Source organism: Cebus imitator, unplaced genomic scaffold, assembly GCF_001604975.1.
Source record: "Cebus imitator isolate Cc_AM_T3 unplaced genomic scaffold, Cebus_imitator-1.0 Scaffold675, whole genome shotgun sequence".
Lineage (NCBI taxonomy): Eukaryota > Metazoa > Chordata > Mammalia > Primates > Cebidae > Cebus > Cebus imitator.
In genome coordinates, this window is record NW_016107990.1 from 189,311 (window position 1) to 205,260 (window position 15,950).

General features: G+C 39.1%; 1 protein-coding gene across 1 annotated transcript in view; it reads left to right on the forward strand.

The window, feature by feature from the left end:
- PEAK1 (pseudopodium enriched atypical kinase 1) overlaps positions 1-15,950 on the forward strand; it is a 239,132-nt gene that overhangs the window by 175,218 nt on the left and 47,964 nt on the right. Inside the window, exon 4 of the mRNA XM_017518363.2 lies at positions 659-3,912. Coding sequence (XP_017373852.1) covers positions 773-3,912 — 3,140 coding nt within the window. The 5' untranslated portion in view covers positions 659-772. The remainder of the gene's footprint in view (positions 1-658; positions 3,913-15,950) is intronic.

Sequence of the window (15,950 nt, forward strand, 5' to 3'; positions counted from 1 at the left end):
GCCTCCCAGGCTCAAACAAGCCTCCTGCCTCAGCTTCCCAAGTATCTGGGACTATAGGCATGCACTACCACACCCAGCTAATTTTAGTATTTTTTGTAGAGAGAGGCTTTTATCTGTTAGCAAGGCTGGTCTTGAACTCCTGGGCTCAAGTGATCTTCCCACCTTGGCCCAGGTAAATGGTTCAGGTATTCTCAAAGTGCTGGGATTGCAGGCATGAGCCACCACACCCAGCCCCGAGGCTTCATTTTCAATGCATTGAGTTTGAGGAATCTATGAAATGTCTAAAAAGTTCTAGGGTAGGTGAAAGAAGAGGAATCTATAGTGGGCTGGTAAGTGTTAGATAAATTGGTGGAAAACAAAAGGAGCAGTATCAAAGGCATTTCTCAGAGGGAAGGTCATAGAATCATTGCAACAGAGACATCAAGCTGAATATTATGTATGGTTTGATAAGCATGCATAAAATTATGGTTAAAAGCTCACTTTCCAATATACTGATTGGCTAAAGGTAAATTACGAAGTACCCAAATTAGTTTAGCTCTCAATCTTTTAATTTAAGGAAAAATTAAGGAGTAGAGTCAATATTTTAAAGTCACTAGTGTAAGTCTCATAGTGCCTTTTTCATTCAGTTTTTTTGTCTTCTTCCCCCTTCCCCCCACAGATTGATCATTCTTAGAAGAGCTGCTGTAACACATAGGGGAAGTGAAAACGAACAAATGAAAGTTTTGTCATGCACTGAAAGAAAAGCGTTGTCTGTGAAGTTCTATTTTTAAAAATGTCTGCTTGTAACACCTTTACTGAACATGTTTGGAAACCTGGTGAATGCAAGAATTGCTTTAAACCTAAAAGTTTGCACCAGCTACCCCCAGACCCTGAGAAGGCACCCATCACCCATGGCAATGTGAAAACCAACGCCAATCACAGTAACAACCACCGACTCAGGAACACCGGAAATTTCCGGCCTCCTGTGGCTAAAAAACCCACCATAGCTGTGAAGCCCACTATGATGGTGGCAGATGGGCAAAGTATATGTGGTGAGCTTAGCATCCAAGAACACTGTGAGAACAAACCTGTCATCATAGGGTGGAACCGAAACAGAGCTGCCTTGAGTCAGAAACCACTTAACAATAATAATGAAGATGATGACGGAATTGGCCATGTTCCTAATCCTTACGGCAATAATGATAGTGCAAAGAAAGTGTCGAATAACAATAATGGACTAACTGAAGTGTTAAAGGAGATAGCAGGCTTGGATACTGCCCCTCAGATTAGAGGAAATGAAGCAAACTCCAGAGAAACATTCTTAGGAAGAATAAATGATTGCTATAAACGATCATTGGAAAGAAAACTTCCACCAAGTTGCATGATTGGTGGGATAAAGGATACTCAGGGCAAGCATGTTATTCTGACTGGGAGCACAGAAGTGATTAGTAACGAAGGGGGCCGGTTCTGTTACCCAGAGTTTTCCAGTGGCGAGGAGAGTGAAGAGGATGTGCTTTTCAGTAACATGGATGAGGAGCACGAGAGCTGGGATGAGAGTGATGAAGAGCTGTTGGCCATGGAGATTCGCATGAGAGGGCAACCCCGCTTTGCCAACTTCAGAGCAAATACTTTGTCTCCTGTTCGATTCTTTGTGAACAAAAAATGGAATACCATCCCCCTGCGAAACAAATCTCTGCAGAGAATCTGTGCTGTGGACTATGATGACAGCTATGATGAAATCCTGAATGGTTATGAGGAAAATTCTGTGGTCTCTTATGGACAAGGAAGCATTCAGAGCATGGTGTCATCTGACTCCACATCACCAGATTCTTCTTTAACAGAAGAATCACGTTCTGAGACAGCCAGTAGTTTATCCCAGAAGATTTTTAATGGGGGAGTATCTCCTGGTAACCCAGGAGACTCTAAGGATAGCAAGGAAATTGAGCCCAGTTATGAAAGTCCTGCTAGTAATAATCAGGATAAAGATGCATCACAAGCTTCCAAAAGTCCCATAAAAGTTCCAGAGACCCACAAAGCAGTCCTTGCTCTCCGATTAGAAGAGAAGGATGGCAAGATCGCTGTACAAACTGAGAAGGAAGAAAGTAAAGCCTCTACAGATGTCGCAGTGACCATAAACCTCGTCCCCACAGAAGAGCAAGCAAAACCCTACCGAGTTGTGAATCTGGAACAGCCATTGTGCAAGCCATATACTGTCGTGGATGTGTCAGCAGCCATGGCCAGCGAGCACCTCGAGGGCCCTGTTAACAGCCCCAAGAAAAAAGGCTCATCTTCTACGCCAAACTCACCAGTGACATCATCTTCATGGACACCAGGACAAATAAGTGCTCATTTCCAAAAATCCAGTGCAATTCGATACCAGGAAGTATGGACTTCTAGCACCAGTCCACGACAAAAAATACCTAAAGTGGAACTAATTACTAGTGGAACTGGACCAAATGTTCCTCCAAGGAAAAACTGTCACAAATCAGCACCTACTTCTCCCACAGCTACAAACGTTTCCTCCAGAACCATCCCTGTTAAGTCACCTAATTTGTCTGAAATTAAATTTAATAGTTATAACAATGCTGGTATGCCACCGTTTCCAATTATCATTCATGACGAGCCAACGTATGCTCGGAGTTCCAAAAATGCTATCAAAGTTCCCATTGTTATCAATCCAAATGCATATGACAATCTAGCCATCTACAAAAGTTTTCTGGGAACAAGTGGAGAACTCTCTGTGAAGGAAAAAACCACAAGTGTAATAAGCCATACTTATGAAGAAATAGAAACTGAAAGCAAAGTGTCTGATAACACCACTAGCAAAACCACTGAATGTCTTCAAACTAGAGGGTTTTCAAACAGCACAGAGCGCAAAAGGGGCTCAGTGGCTCAGAAGGTTCAAGAGTTTAACAACTGTCTCAACAGAGGTCAGCCTTCACCACAGAGAAGCTATAGTTCCAGCCACAGCTCCCCAGCAAAGATCCAGAGAACCACTCAAGAGCCTGTGGCCAAAATAGAAGGGACTCAGGAGTCTCAGAAGGTGGGCAGCAGCGGCAGCAGCAGCAGCAGAGAGAAAGCAAGCACAGTGCTTTCTCAGATTGTGGCTTCAATCCAGCCCCCACAGTCTCCTCCGGAAACACCTCAGTCTGGCCCTCAAGCTTGCAGCGTGGAAGAGCCTTATGCCATTCCTCCAGATGCCGGTGTTGCTAAGAGTACACCTAAGAGTACACCAGTCCGGCCCAAATCTCTCTTCACATCTCAGCCTAGCGGTGAGGCTGAAGCACCTCAGACCACAGACAGCCCCACAACCAAAATACAGAAAGACCCATCCACAAAGCCAGTCACCCCCTCTCCCTCCAAATTAGTGACTAGCCCCCAGAGTGAGCCACCACCACCGTTTCCCCCGCCACGCTCTACTTCCTCTCCTTACCATGCAAGTAACCTTTTGCAGAGGCATTTCACCAACTGGACCAAGCCAACCAGCCCTACCAGGTCAACAGAAGCTGAATCAGTTTTGCACTCTGAAGGCAGCAGGCGGGCAGCGGATGCAAAGCCTAAGCGCTGGATATCATTTAAAAGCTTCTTCCGCCGTCGGAAAGCAGACGAGGAAGATGACAAAGAGAAAGAGCGAGAGAAAGGGAAGCTGGTGGGCTTGGATGGCACAGTCATTCACATGCTGCCTCCTCCCCCAGTTCAGCGCCACCACTGGTTCACAGAGGCAAAAGGAGAGTCCAGTGAGAAACCAGCCATTGTCTTCATGTACAGGTGTGACCCTGCTCAAGGCCAGCTCAGTGTGGATCAGAGCAAGGCTGGGGCAGACCAGGCAGCAGTCATGGAGAAGGGTAAAGCAGAGAATGCGTTACCACAGGACTCAGAGAAGAAGAAGAGGAGTCATTCTTCTCCATCACTGATTCCTAAAAAGATTCTCAGGTATGTAAAATAGACTGGCAGAATATGGGAATTTTTTAACACATTTTCAGGTGCTAAGTTTTTTATATCTTTTAAGATTGCATAAGAGCCATTTCTGTTTGTCAGTAGCACTCTGTGGCCATCATCTATCTTTATAACTGCATTCCGAGATTAGAATAGTATTAAAGTGATCTTATTGCACTGAACAAGGTTTATAGCCCTGGATCTTTGGCTTAAGTAGCCTGCTGCATTGGACTTTAGCATAGAAAAGCAAATCCATAACACCTTAATAGCAATAAATAATATGTTGTTTTGAAATGTGATGGTAATGTGAGGAAGAAACAGGATCAAATGAATAAGGGGTGGTACTGTTCTTTCCCTCACTGTAAATGAAATAAAACTCTTCCAGCAATTCTTTTTGTTTTTATGAAGGTATTATCTCTATATGCATTACTTATTTTAAGGGAATATTTGTTTTTTTATTGCTGTCTCTTTCTGTCCTCCTTCCAAGTGTTGTGAAAAAAATGGAGGGTGGTAAGCAAGCAATTTATAGTTATTTAGCATGTGGGTGAAATAGAAGAAGTTGGGTATTAAGTGTGAGATCAATAGTATACTCCTCAGTTCAGCTAGGCAGATTGCATACCCAAATCAGTTCTCTAGGCATTCATTTTATTTAATACCTTAGTAACTATTGATTGATCACCTATTCTGTGCTAGGTATATAATAAATATTTATCTCTAATCCTTATAAATTTTGCTATATTCTTCACATGAGGAAACTGAAAACCAGAGAAGTTAAGAGTTGGACAGAGTCACAAAGCTAGTACTGCCAGAACTGGAATTCAGACTTCCATCTGTCTCATTCTAAAGCATGTATTCTCCTTCTAATATTGCATTCTTAACAAACACAAGATCTCAAACAAAGTTGTTATAATCTTACTTGTAATCATTCACGTAAACACACATGTTTAGGAAGCCTAAGTTTTTCTTTCTTATTTATATTGTAAACAAAATTAATTGTCAGTAAAAATAAGGAACTTTTATCCCAAGTTTGTGACAAATAGGATGATTTCCCTATACTTCCTGTCCTTTTTATTTGTTTGCCCTGAGTACTCCATTCATCTGATCCTGAGTCCTTCTCCCTCCTGACTTAAAGTAAACCTCTACCTGGCCTGGCCTTCTTTCCTACAAAGATAGCAAACTCTGATGGGTGGGGCAGATTTACTAGTTTTTCTTTAGAAAGGTATAATAAAAAATGAAGTGAACACTTAATGCTTTTGCTTTTCCTAGCAAGATGCTAGTAAGTTTTATATACGTTCTTTACTAAAATGAGCTTTTTACATACCTCCAATTGTCAAGTTGTCAAAATGCTAACAAGTCCCTGTTTTCCTTAAATCCGTGTAGTAACAAAGCAACTAGGATGGTGGTAATATAGTCCTAGAAAGAACAGTCTTGTCATTGGTAGTTGAATGTTGTATTCCATGGTAATGTATATAATGACAGAATGTACTCCAGTGGTAATAAAATACATGTATTTCAGGGCCAGGTGCAGTGGCTCATGCCTGTAATCCCAGCGCTTTGGGAAGCTAAGGCAGTTGGATCACCTGAGGTCAGAAGTTCGAGACCAGCCTGGCCAACGTGGTGAAACCGTGTCTCTACTAAAAATACAAGATTAGCTGGGCGTGGTGGCAGGCACCTGTAATTCCAGCTACTTGGGAGGCTGAGGCAGGCGAATCACTTGTACCCAGGAGGCAGAAGTTGCAGTGAGCCAAATAGTACCATTGCACTCCAGCATGGGCAAAAAGAGTGAAACTCTGTCTCAAAAAAACATGTATTTCAGGTGACTGTGTTATTTAGAAAAGAGACAATTTAAATAGCACGTGGTTGGAGTTACCTAGGAGGGAATGGTAGATAGTTTTACATGGCTTCACTCCTGATTAAGTACCACTGTGGTGTATTTTTCCACATCTTAGAAGGCACAGTCAAGAAATGATTTGGCTTCTTTCTGTGGAATGAGACTCCCTCGTTTGGCTGCATGCTGCAGCATATAGGCTTGAGGGCAGCCCAGGCCCTGGGCTTGGCAGACCCCTTACTATACAGCTTTTATTTTCACAATTAGGTTATACATAGGCCAGTCATGTCTTCCAAAATTTGTCTGTTTTTTGTAGTAAACATCCATGAATCCAAATAACACAGTTCATTTGCCCATTGGTTCTCAAATTTGACCATGTTCCACAGTCATCTAAAGAGCTATTAAAACAGATTGCTGAGCCCCACCTCTGGAGTTTTTGATTCAGTAGGTCTGGGGTGGGTCCCGATAATTTGCACTTCTAACAAGTTCCTGGATGATGCTGATGCTGCTGGTCCTTGGGTCACACTTAGAAATGCTGGTTTCACCACCATTCTAAAGATACATGCTATAGTCCGAGTAAAGCAGTGATTGAGATATTAAGCTTTTCTTTAAGGCACGTTTGAATTTCACATTTCATAATGTCCCAGATTAAGTACAAAAAGGGTATTCAATAGCTTTTATTAACTTTCTGAAAAGTTTAAAACATGAATATGCATATTAAAAAAATATATACCATTTGCTCTTTCAATAATTACCTCATTTACTTGGATACACCATTGGTATTTACTTGAAGCAACTTTAAGAGGGAAAACATTACCATCAAATGTCAACATTTGTGTTTCAGGCTTGATGGCAATGTGATCATTAAATTACCATCCCACACCTGGGAGCACACTGCTAAAAGAAATGAAAATACTGTTTTTCTATAAGTAAATGAATATTTCAAGTCTAAAATGTATGTAAGGAACGAAGAATGAAAAAATACTAAAAGCCAGACTGCAGGCTCTGGAAAATAAGGAACTTTTTAGAGCCCTTCATTATAGGATTAGATTGTTACTAAGTTCATTTATTTAACTGTTTAGGATTATAAATTGAGTGTCTTCACTGTGCCATGTATTTGCCATCCGGCCCTGGAACAAATAGGGGGAACATTATCCTGAAATAATGGGCTTGGGTTTGACTTCAGCTATCTGTCTGCTCCTTCAATGTGCAAGGCTATAAAGATGCCTGTCACATAGAAGTAATTTGAAAATTTCATTAGAAAACATATAAAAAGCTTATCCCAGGGTCTGGCACACACTGGGTGCTTAAAAATGTTAATAGCCCCTCTACCCTCAATGGATAAATGCTAAAACAATGTGCAGAGTGATTAAATAGCTTAATGTAAACTTCTCAGGAATAAAATCCAAAGCAGATCTTCAGAGACAAATAGGATTTTTCCAGCTGGTTGGGAAAGACCAAAGGAACAATATATGCAAAGTCACAGAGATGAGGTTGATGGCAAACAGAAGCAGGACATGTAGCTAGAAAAGGATAATGAATAATCCAGTGAATCTAAAACATTCAAACTCAGAGGAAAGAATAGAGTGATGGTAATCAGAGGCTTTGGGGTGAGGTGGGGTTGGAGAAAGGAGAGATCTTTGCCAAGGGTACAAAGTTCCAGTTAGACAGGAAGAGTAAATTTTAAAGACCTATTGTACAGCATGGTGAGCTTAGTTAATAATAACATATTATATATTTCAAAATTGCTTAAAAAGTAGATTTTAAATGTTCTCAGCACACACAAAAAAAGATAAATAGGTGAGGTGATAGTGTTAATTAACTTTAATCTTTCTACAGCATATATATATATGTATATATCACATTGTACCCCATAAATATATACAATTATTAATTGTCAATTTAAAATTTTTAAAAATTAAATTTTAAAAATAGTCCAGTGGTTCTTAAAGTATGGTCCATGTAAGGTCAAATAGTGATCATGCCAATGTTAATTTTCATAAGAATACAAAAACACTTGTCTTTTTCACTGTGTTGACATTTGCACTGACATTGCACTGATCCACCCACCTCATAAATAATAGTGGTTAAAACTACTTGCATCTTAGCATAAATCAAAGCCATGATACCATATTGTACTAGGAGGTTTTTATTGTTATTGTTGTTTTTAGGTGAGTTTCACTTAAATGTCCTTGGTAGACCAGGCACAGTGGCTCATGCCTGTAATTCCAGCACTTTGGGAGGCTGAGGCAGGAGGATCACCTGAGCTCAGGATTACAAGACCAGTCTGGGTAATACAGTGAGACCTTGTCTCTACTAAAAATTTTAAAAATTAGCTGAGCATGGTGGTGTGTGCCTGTGATTCCAGGTACTCAGGAGGCTGAGGTGGGAGGACTGCTTGAGCCCACAAGGTTGAGGCTGCAGTGAGCCATAATCATGCCACAGCACTCCAACCTGAGTGACAGGGTGAGACCCTTTAAGAATGCCCCTGGTGATGTAGTAAATTAAATCTCAACCCTGGAGTACCTGTCTTCTTAAAAATTCTGTGTAATTAAATGGGAAGTACACATAGAATACTTCTGCTGTGTAACAAAATACGATGGTTTTCTCAAAGAAAAATACTTGTGAAATAGTTGAGTTGTGAAACTGAACTAGCTCCTTCTTTCATGGACTACCTTGAAAGAACAACTGACAGACAAACTGTGGTTATTCAAACTTGAGAGTGTTTGGCAGATATTTTCTTAAGAATGAACATAACAAACCTATTACTTCAAGGAAAACAACTATTTGTTGTCAGTGATATAAAATTCAAGTTTTCAAGCAAAAATAAGAATTTTTAAAACTTACATCTGCCACAGTGTTTATCTCAACAGCTAAACATTCCTCTGATGAGATTGGTGGTTGAATTCATAAACTTTTGAAAGTGTTATATAATTAAATATGTCAACATTTAGAGGATCTGCATTAACTCAATAAACCATTGATTTCCAAATAACCTAATGCATGATATTACAAAATTATACATGAGTAAAATCCATTCAAACTGCAAAATAATCAGTGACTTTTTTTTTTTTTTTAAAGATGGGGTTTCACCATATTGGTCAGGCTGGTCTCGAACTCCTGACCTCAGGTGATCCACCCACCTCAGCCTCCCAAAGTGCTGGGATTACAGGCATGAGCCACCGCACCCGGCAATCAATGACTTTTAATGTAACTGAGTACAAAAAGTTTATTGATATGGTTTCAAATTTCACGTTGCAACTAACCGTTAAGAAACTACCACTTATCAAGTTCTGATATGGTACTAAAGAATATCTACAGTTATCTAAAAAGCTATTAAAATACTCCTTTTTCTGCTTACAAATCTGAGTGAGACCAGATATTTTTTATATTCTTTAATCAAAACAACATGTCACAGCAGACTGAATGCAGAAGCCAATAAGGAAATTGAGTTGTCTTCTATTAAGCCAGATATTAAAGAGACTTGAAAAAATATTATTTAGGTTAATATTATTGGGTTTATTTCCTTAATTTTTAAATTTTTATTAAATGCTTAAATTATACATAATGTACATAATTATGGTGTACATAGTGCTGTTGCAATACATATAATGTAAAGTGAGCAGATCAGGGTAATTAGCATATCCATCATCTCAAACAATTATCATTTCTTCATGTTGGGAACATTCAATATCCTCCTTCTAACGACCTGAAACTATATAATAATGTTACTGTTAACTGTAGTCATCCTACAGTGCTGTAGAACACTAGATCTTATTTCTCTCATCTAACTGTAATTTTGTGTCCTCTGACAAATCCCTGCCTATCCTTTTCTTCCCCCATCTTCCCAGCCTCTAGTATTCTCTCTTCTACTTTTTACTCCTATGATATCTACTTTTTTTTTTTAAGCTTCCACATATGAGTGAGAACACGTGGTGTTTAACTTTGGTTTCTGGCGTTATTTTACCTAGAATAACGTCCTGCAGTTCCATCCATTTTTCCGCAAGAAAAGGTTTGTTGTTTTTTTTAAAAAAATTGATTATTTTCAAATTTTCTCAGTTCTAATTTTTCATATAAATGATAGTTGATATAACTTATACAAATAAGAGTCCATGTGATTCTCAATTTTTAAGATTGTAAAGCAATCCTGAGACCAAAAAGTTTGAGAATTGTGGAGACAGGCTGTAAATGACATGTTGAAATGTTTGGCTTTTATCTTGTAGATTTTGTAGAGGAAACAGTTTTTTTAAGCAGGAAAGTAGCATGATTTTTTTAATACAATATTTTCTTGCAGTAATATTGAAAACAGGCTAGAAGATGGGACACCAGTGGGTCAAATTTTAGTTCAAGAATGTGTACCCAGCCATCATTTCTATCTAGCTAGCCTGGATTAAGAGAAACTAATCTGATGGTTAGTCTGGTCTGTGACCGGTAAGAATTTCTCAGCTATCATTTTTAGAATGATACCTACCTACCTACCATCTCGGCAACTCTTTGGTGTCTATCACATGGGGGAATAATACTACATAGTGGGAAAAATGCCGGCATTGTAGTCAAAGATTTGAATTCTGACTTACCACTGAGTAGTTGTAACTTTTGACTTAATCTCTCTGAGCTAAAGTTTCTCTACCTATAATACCTACATTATAGACATATTTTGAGTACTAAATATATAATATCTGTAAAACATCAGCATAATATCTAGCAATAGTAAAATTATGTCTGAGGAACCAGAATTTAGTATCATCCTTGCTTAATATCTTGCCCCCTGAAATCTATTCTGAGAACAGCTGCCGACTCTTTCTTAAATGTAAATCTAGTTATATCCCCACACTCCCCGCACTGAGGAAGGCCCTACATATGTGGCATCTGCCTACATTTTAACCCTAACATTTTGGGTTTAATCTTATCCTCTTCTTCATGAACCTCTAGTTATTCTGGCTTCCTTTTCTTCTGAGTGCCTTGTTTGTAATACTGACTTTGCGATCACTTCTACTGGATTACCTTTTAATTGGGACTATCTTAAAATTGGTCCTGTCATTGTTTTTTTAATTTTACTTTAAACTTTTTATGATTGAAAATTTTAAACATATACAAAAGTAGATGGACTAGTATAGTAAACCACCATTTACCACAAAACTGCACTTCAACAATTATTAATTTATAACCAGTCTTGTTTCATCTCTGCTCCTATTTCCTTCCCCCCATTATTTTGAAGCAAATTCCAGATATCCTTTCATTTGTAAATATCTCAGTATGTGTCTCTGAAAGATAAGCCCTTTTTTTCCCCATTATCATTGTATACCAAAAAAGGTTTCTTTAAACCCTAATACCTAACCGCTGGCTAAACATCACGTATCAAAAATTTTAAAACTATTAATATTCAGATGACTCCATTATCTTCATCCCTGTTCTCTCCACAAAGACTTATGTGCAGTTTTCCACTTGATATCTCCACTTCAAATAAGCATTTCAAATGAAACATATCCAAAGCAGAACTCTTAATTTTATGCTACAAACTGTTCCATCCAACTCTTCCCTTCTTGGTAAATGGCCCTCCATTCATTCAGTTGCTCAAGCCAGAAAACTAGGGGTCATCTTTGATTCTTCTTCTCTTCACCCCTGACATCCAAAATGTTGGATGATTCAACCTCCAAAATATATTCCAAATCTATCTCGTCTCTAATTTCTGTTTTTACTGCCTTGGTCCAAACTACCATCATCTCTAACCTGTTCTCTAAAGTATTTCTAAAGTATTGATTAAGCTCTCTGCCTAATCTGTTGCCCCTGGTAACCTAATCTCTTTAGAACAGCCAGGTACGCTCCTCATTTTACTCCTACCTTCTGGGTTCAATTTCCTTCTTGACAAATACCATTTTTAATGGTTCTTTCAATAAGCCGTGGTAGTAAACACTTGATGACTGACTAAAATCATGGTTATCTTAGTGTTATTTAACCCATAACACTTGGTTATTTGTTAAAACTATAGCCAATGGGCCATAGTTATTTGCATGTCAGTTTAGTTTTCAGACATAAATTTTGTGTCCAAATTATGTCCCTGAATGTAAGAATACCTCTAAACACAAATTGCCCAGTTTAGATACTTAGTCTCACACTTACGTAAATAATTTTTTTCATACTTGGTTGACAAGATCTATTGCCAATCACATACATGTGCTAAATTTTCAGTTCAGCTAGGCATGCTAGTGTATTCCTGTAGTTCCAGCTACTTGGAGGCCAAGGCAGGAGGATCACTTGAGCCCAGGAGTTCAAGTTCAGCCTGGGCAACATACATAGCAAGGCTCCCTTCTCACCGTCTCTAAAAAATAAATTAAAAATTAATTAAAAAATAGTTTTTCTAGTGAGAAAAATATAATCTACACATTCAGAAAATAAAAATAACACTCCAACCAAAATGAAAGATATCATTTGCTGCCTGAATGGCCTTTAGCGAACCTTTCTAAATCTACCACCCCTGAATTTCATGCTCCTCATTATCAAAGACCCCCAGCGTGTACATCTGGGATACTATGTATGTCATTTCTTTAGGACTTCCAGAATCATGTCAGGAATCCAACTAAGTCTAGCACGGCTGGGACTCTGTCCAAACCCCAACTTCTGGTTTGGACAGGCAGACTGGATTGGACATACCTTTGCACACTTAGGAATGCTATTTATTTGTATCAGCCTTCCTTTACCCTTCCAAGGCCTTTTGGATCTTCTCAGTGACCTTATGTAACTAAACTGTATTCCTCAATAATCCAGGAGTCAATCCCGGGAACCCTCTAATCCACTCCAGAGTTCAAGGGTATAGCCAGGAGTTGGCAAACTATGGCCGATGGGCCAAATCCAGCCTGTCACCTGTTTTTGTAAATGAAGTTATACTGGAAAATAGCCACACTCATCTTTTACATGTTGTCTATGGCTGTTTTTGAGCTACAACAACAGGGTTGAGTAATTTCAGCAGAGACCATACCCACAAAACCTAAAATACTTACCATATGGCCTTTTACAGAAGTTCGCTTACCCCTAGACTAAGCCATAATATCAGATTTGTCTGTGGTTGTCAGGCATGCTAGTGACATATAGCTATTCCAGCCAAATACTAGAAAGGTTTGGTACTCTCTAAAGTAATCAGCCTATGCCTATTAATATATGTGTTGTGTGTATGTGTATGTGTGTGTGTGTACGTGTGTGTGTGTGTGTGTGTGTGTGTGTACATAGGGTATGGAAAATGAAAATCCTAACACTTCTTAGACTGTAGTAAAATGTCATGCCCTTCTCTGTGGAAAATTGAGTTAGAAGCTTGAATTGTTTTAATGCTTATGCTCCGGTTATATCTTAATTTGCATTATCTCTCCTTTCTACTAAGCGAATCCTGTCAAAGTTGTCTTTTCATACTTAGGATGAAACCGGCCTCAAGATCAAACTTCTACTTCTCAGAAAGAAAAAAATAATTGAAAGTAGAAGTTGAAAATAGCTGCTCTCTCTCCTGATCACATGTTATTTTGCTGTAAAGAAACTTCTGGACAATCAACATTTATAAAAATCACATCTACATTTGCTGACATATTGTTGCTAAAGTTAAGATGAGTTCATAAAGTCTTCACTGTTAAATTTTTAAATAATCATGTTTTAGAGAAAACTGATAAATATCTTACTTTATCCTAATCATGGAATGATACAGTATGGTTATGTTTATGTGTACCAGAATGGGGTGGTCTTCAGACAGCTTTGTGTTTCTTTTTCTTTGGGGATGTGATATAATTCCAGAGAAGTAAACTGACTTGCTTACAGTCTCATAATGAATATATTCCAATTTGAGGAGTCAAACAGAATTCCCCACTTGGGTCAGTTTTATTTGCCTGTTCCTGTAATGAATCTGAAGTTAAATACCAGTACTTACATGTAACTCTCATAGTGCTTTCACTCCCATTGTCTCAATTGTCCAAACAGTTCTGACAGTGCATCCTTCCAATTTTATAGGAAATTGAGAGACACAGAGGTGCATTGACATTCCCAGGGCCACTCTGCAAGTAGGTAGCAGAGCCAGACTCTGACTTCCAAAACTATTAGGCCCATGTACTCAATATTTATATAGTTATTCACGTCCTTAAAACCACTTTTTGTGACTGCCCTGATTAATACATACTCCTATAAATGTCACCACACCCATTTTACAGATGAATAATGGGAGATATGGACAGAGTAGCACTGGTGACAGAGTTGAAGTTAAACTTGAGTTTCTAATTTCCAGGCCTGCCTTCAGACCTCTAGGCCACAGTTTCGGCTGGTGATTGTTTAACCTGACTGCAATAGAGTATTGATTAGAGTCATCAAGTGATATTTAAAAGTTTAATTCCAGAATAAGCAGTTTATTCATACGTAGTACCTCTATAACGATGACCTGTTAATAGCAAAATGAAAGGGCTTGCCTAAAAAGAGCAAAGTGGTAATGGCTATGGCACACCGATCAGCTCCCTACCTCACCCCTAACCTTCATGGAGTGAAATAGCCTCACTAATCAGCCAGTTGGCATTTCTGTGCTGGTGGCCCATGATTACAGTTCTGTTCTGCATATGGGAAGATGTCCTGTTCCTCTGACTTCCTAATGGAGAGAGAATTCCCCAGCCTTGCTTGGTTTCTACATTGGAACCTGCCCCAGTTCTATTCTCTGTGGTGGCATAGGCAGAATTTCTGCTGGGAGTAGTGCGGATCCAGATCTTTGGTGACATTTTCTGGTGCCTTGCTACTATCTGGTTTTATTTAACATGCACTTACTGAGTGCTTGCTGTAATCCTCACTAACCTACCTGCCATGGGTATTCTGAGAATGAAGAGTCCCTATAGACAGTAAAACATCATGGGTAATCTAGGATTTGAATAGTCTTTGAAGACTGGCTAGGTTTGAAATAGATGGGCTTGTTTGGAGCTGAAGTTTTGTGTCTCAGAAAGTTTGAAATAAGGATGAAAGCATATGTTGTAGCCTTATTGTGAAGGGCCTTGTAGACCTGTAAGTAAAATCTGGATGGCCACAAGACTCTATGGATGATGTGGGAACACAGGAACGAAAGAGGCATTTCAGGAAGAGTTCCCTGGAGGGCTTGGTAAGAAAGCTCTGGAAGTCATGGGGCCTGCCCTTCGTGCTCATCAATGTCCTTTATTGATAAAATAGCTGAGATATTGCTGCATGTTGCAAGATTTGACTTATTGCTGGTGTCACAGTGGTGTCAGAGTGGTCTTCATCCAACCAGAGCATCTAACAAAAATCATAAATGTCCCAGTAGGTCAGAGCCTCATTTTCTAACATTTTATGAGTGTGCATAATTGTATTCCAAGGAATAAACCTCAGAAGATTAGAAACGGTCCCAAATTATCACCCCCTCCCTGCTTTTTCATAGTCCATTATGAATTTCTCTTCTATGACGATTTAAATTATTTTATTTCCCCGTTCCTGCTTATATCACTTCTGAGGAATGATGCTCCATTATTTAAAATTTTTCTACTCACTTTTCCTACCTTGCTGCTTGTATACTTATTCCTCTGTTCTTTCTAGAGGAGGAAGGCAGTGAAAAATAGTTTCTCAGAAAGTGTTCCTGGGACCAACTACATCACCTGGAGTGTATAAATGCAGATTCCTGGGCCATACCCCAAAGCTGTTAAATCAATCCCTAGAGGTGGGAGCTGAGAATCTGTAATTTTAACAATCTTCCCAGGTAATGACAGTTTGATAGACATTGGCATAATATTTTAGAACATAGACTTTGAAGTCACCCAGACCTGAGTTTGAATCCTGCTTTTGTCACATGTTAGTGTCATCTTGGACAAGTTACTTGAGCTCTGCTTACCAGTTTTCTTATCTAGAAACTGAGAAGCAGAATCATGTAACTGCTTAAAGGACAAACACTAGAGCCGAGCTGCAGGATTTGAATCTCAGCTCCACCAGTTACTAGCTGTGTTACTTAACACAGTGTTACTTAACACAGCTAGTAACTTGATCCCTCTGGGCTATAATTTCTTCATTTATAAAACACAGAAAATAGCCTGCCTAGTAAGGTGTTGTGAGACTTAAAGGGGGATGGGATTTCCTCCCAGGGCACATTTGACAGTGTCTGGGGACTTTTTTGGTTGTCACAACTGGGAAGCAGGATGTAGCTCCAATGTCTGTCCTTTAGCAGGTAGAGGCAAGAAGTGCTGTTATAAGCCTG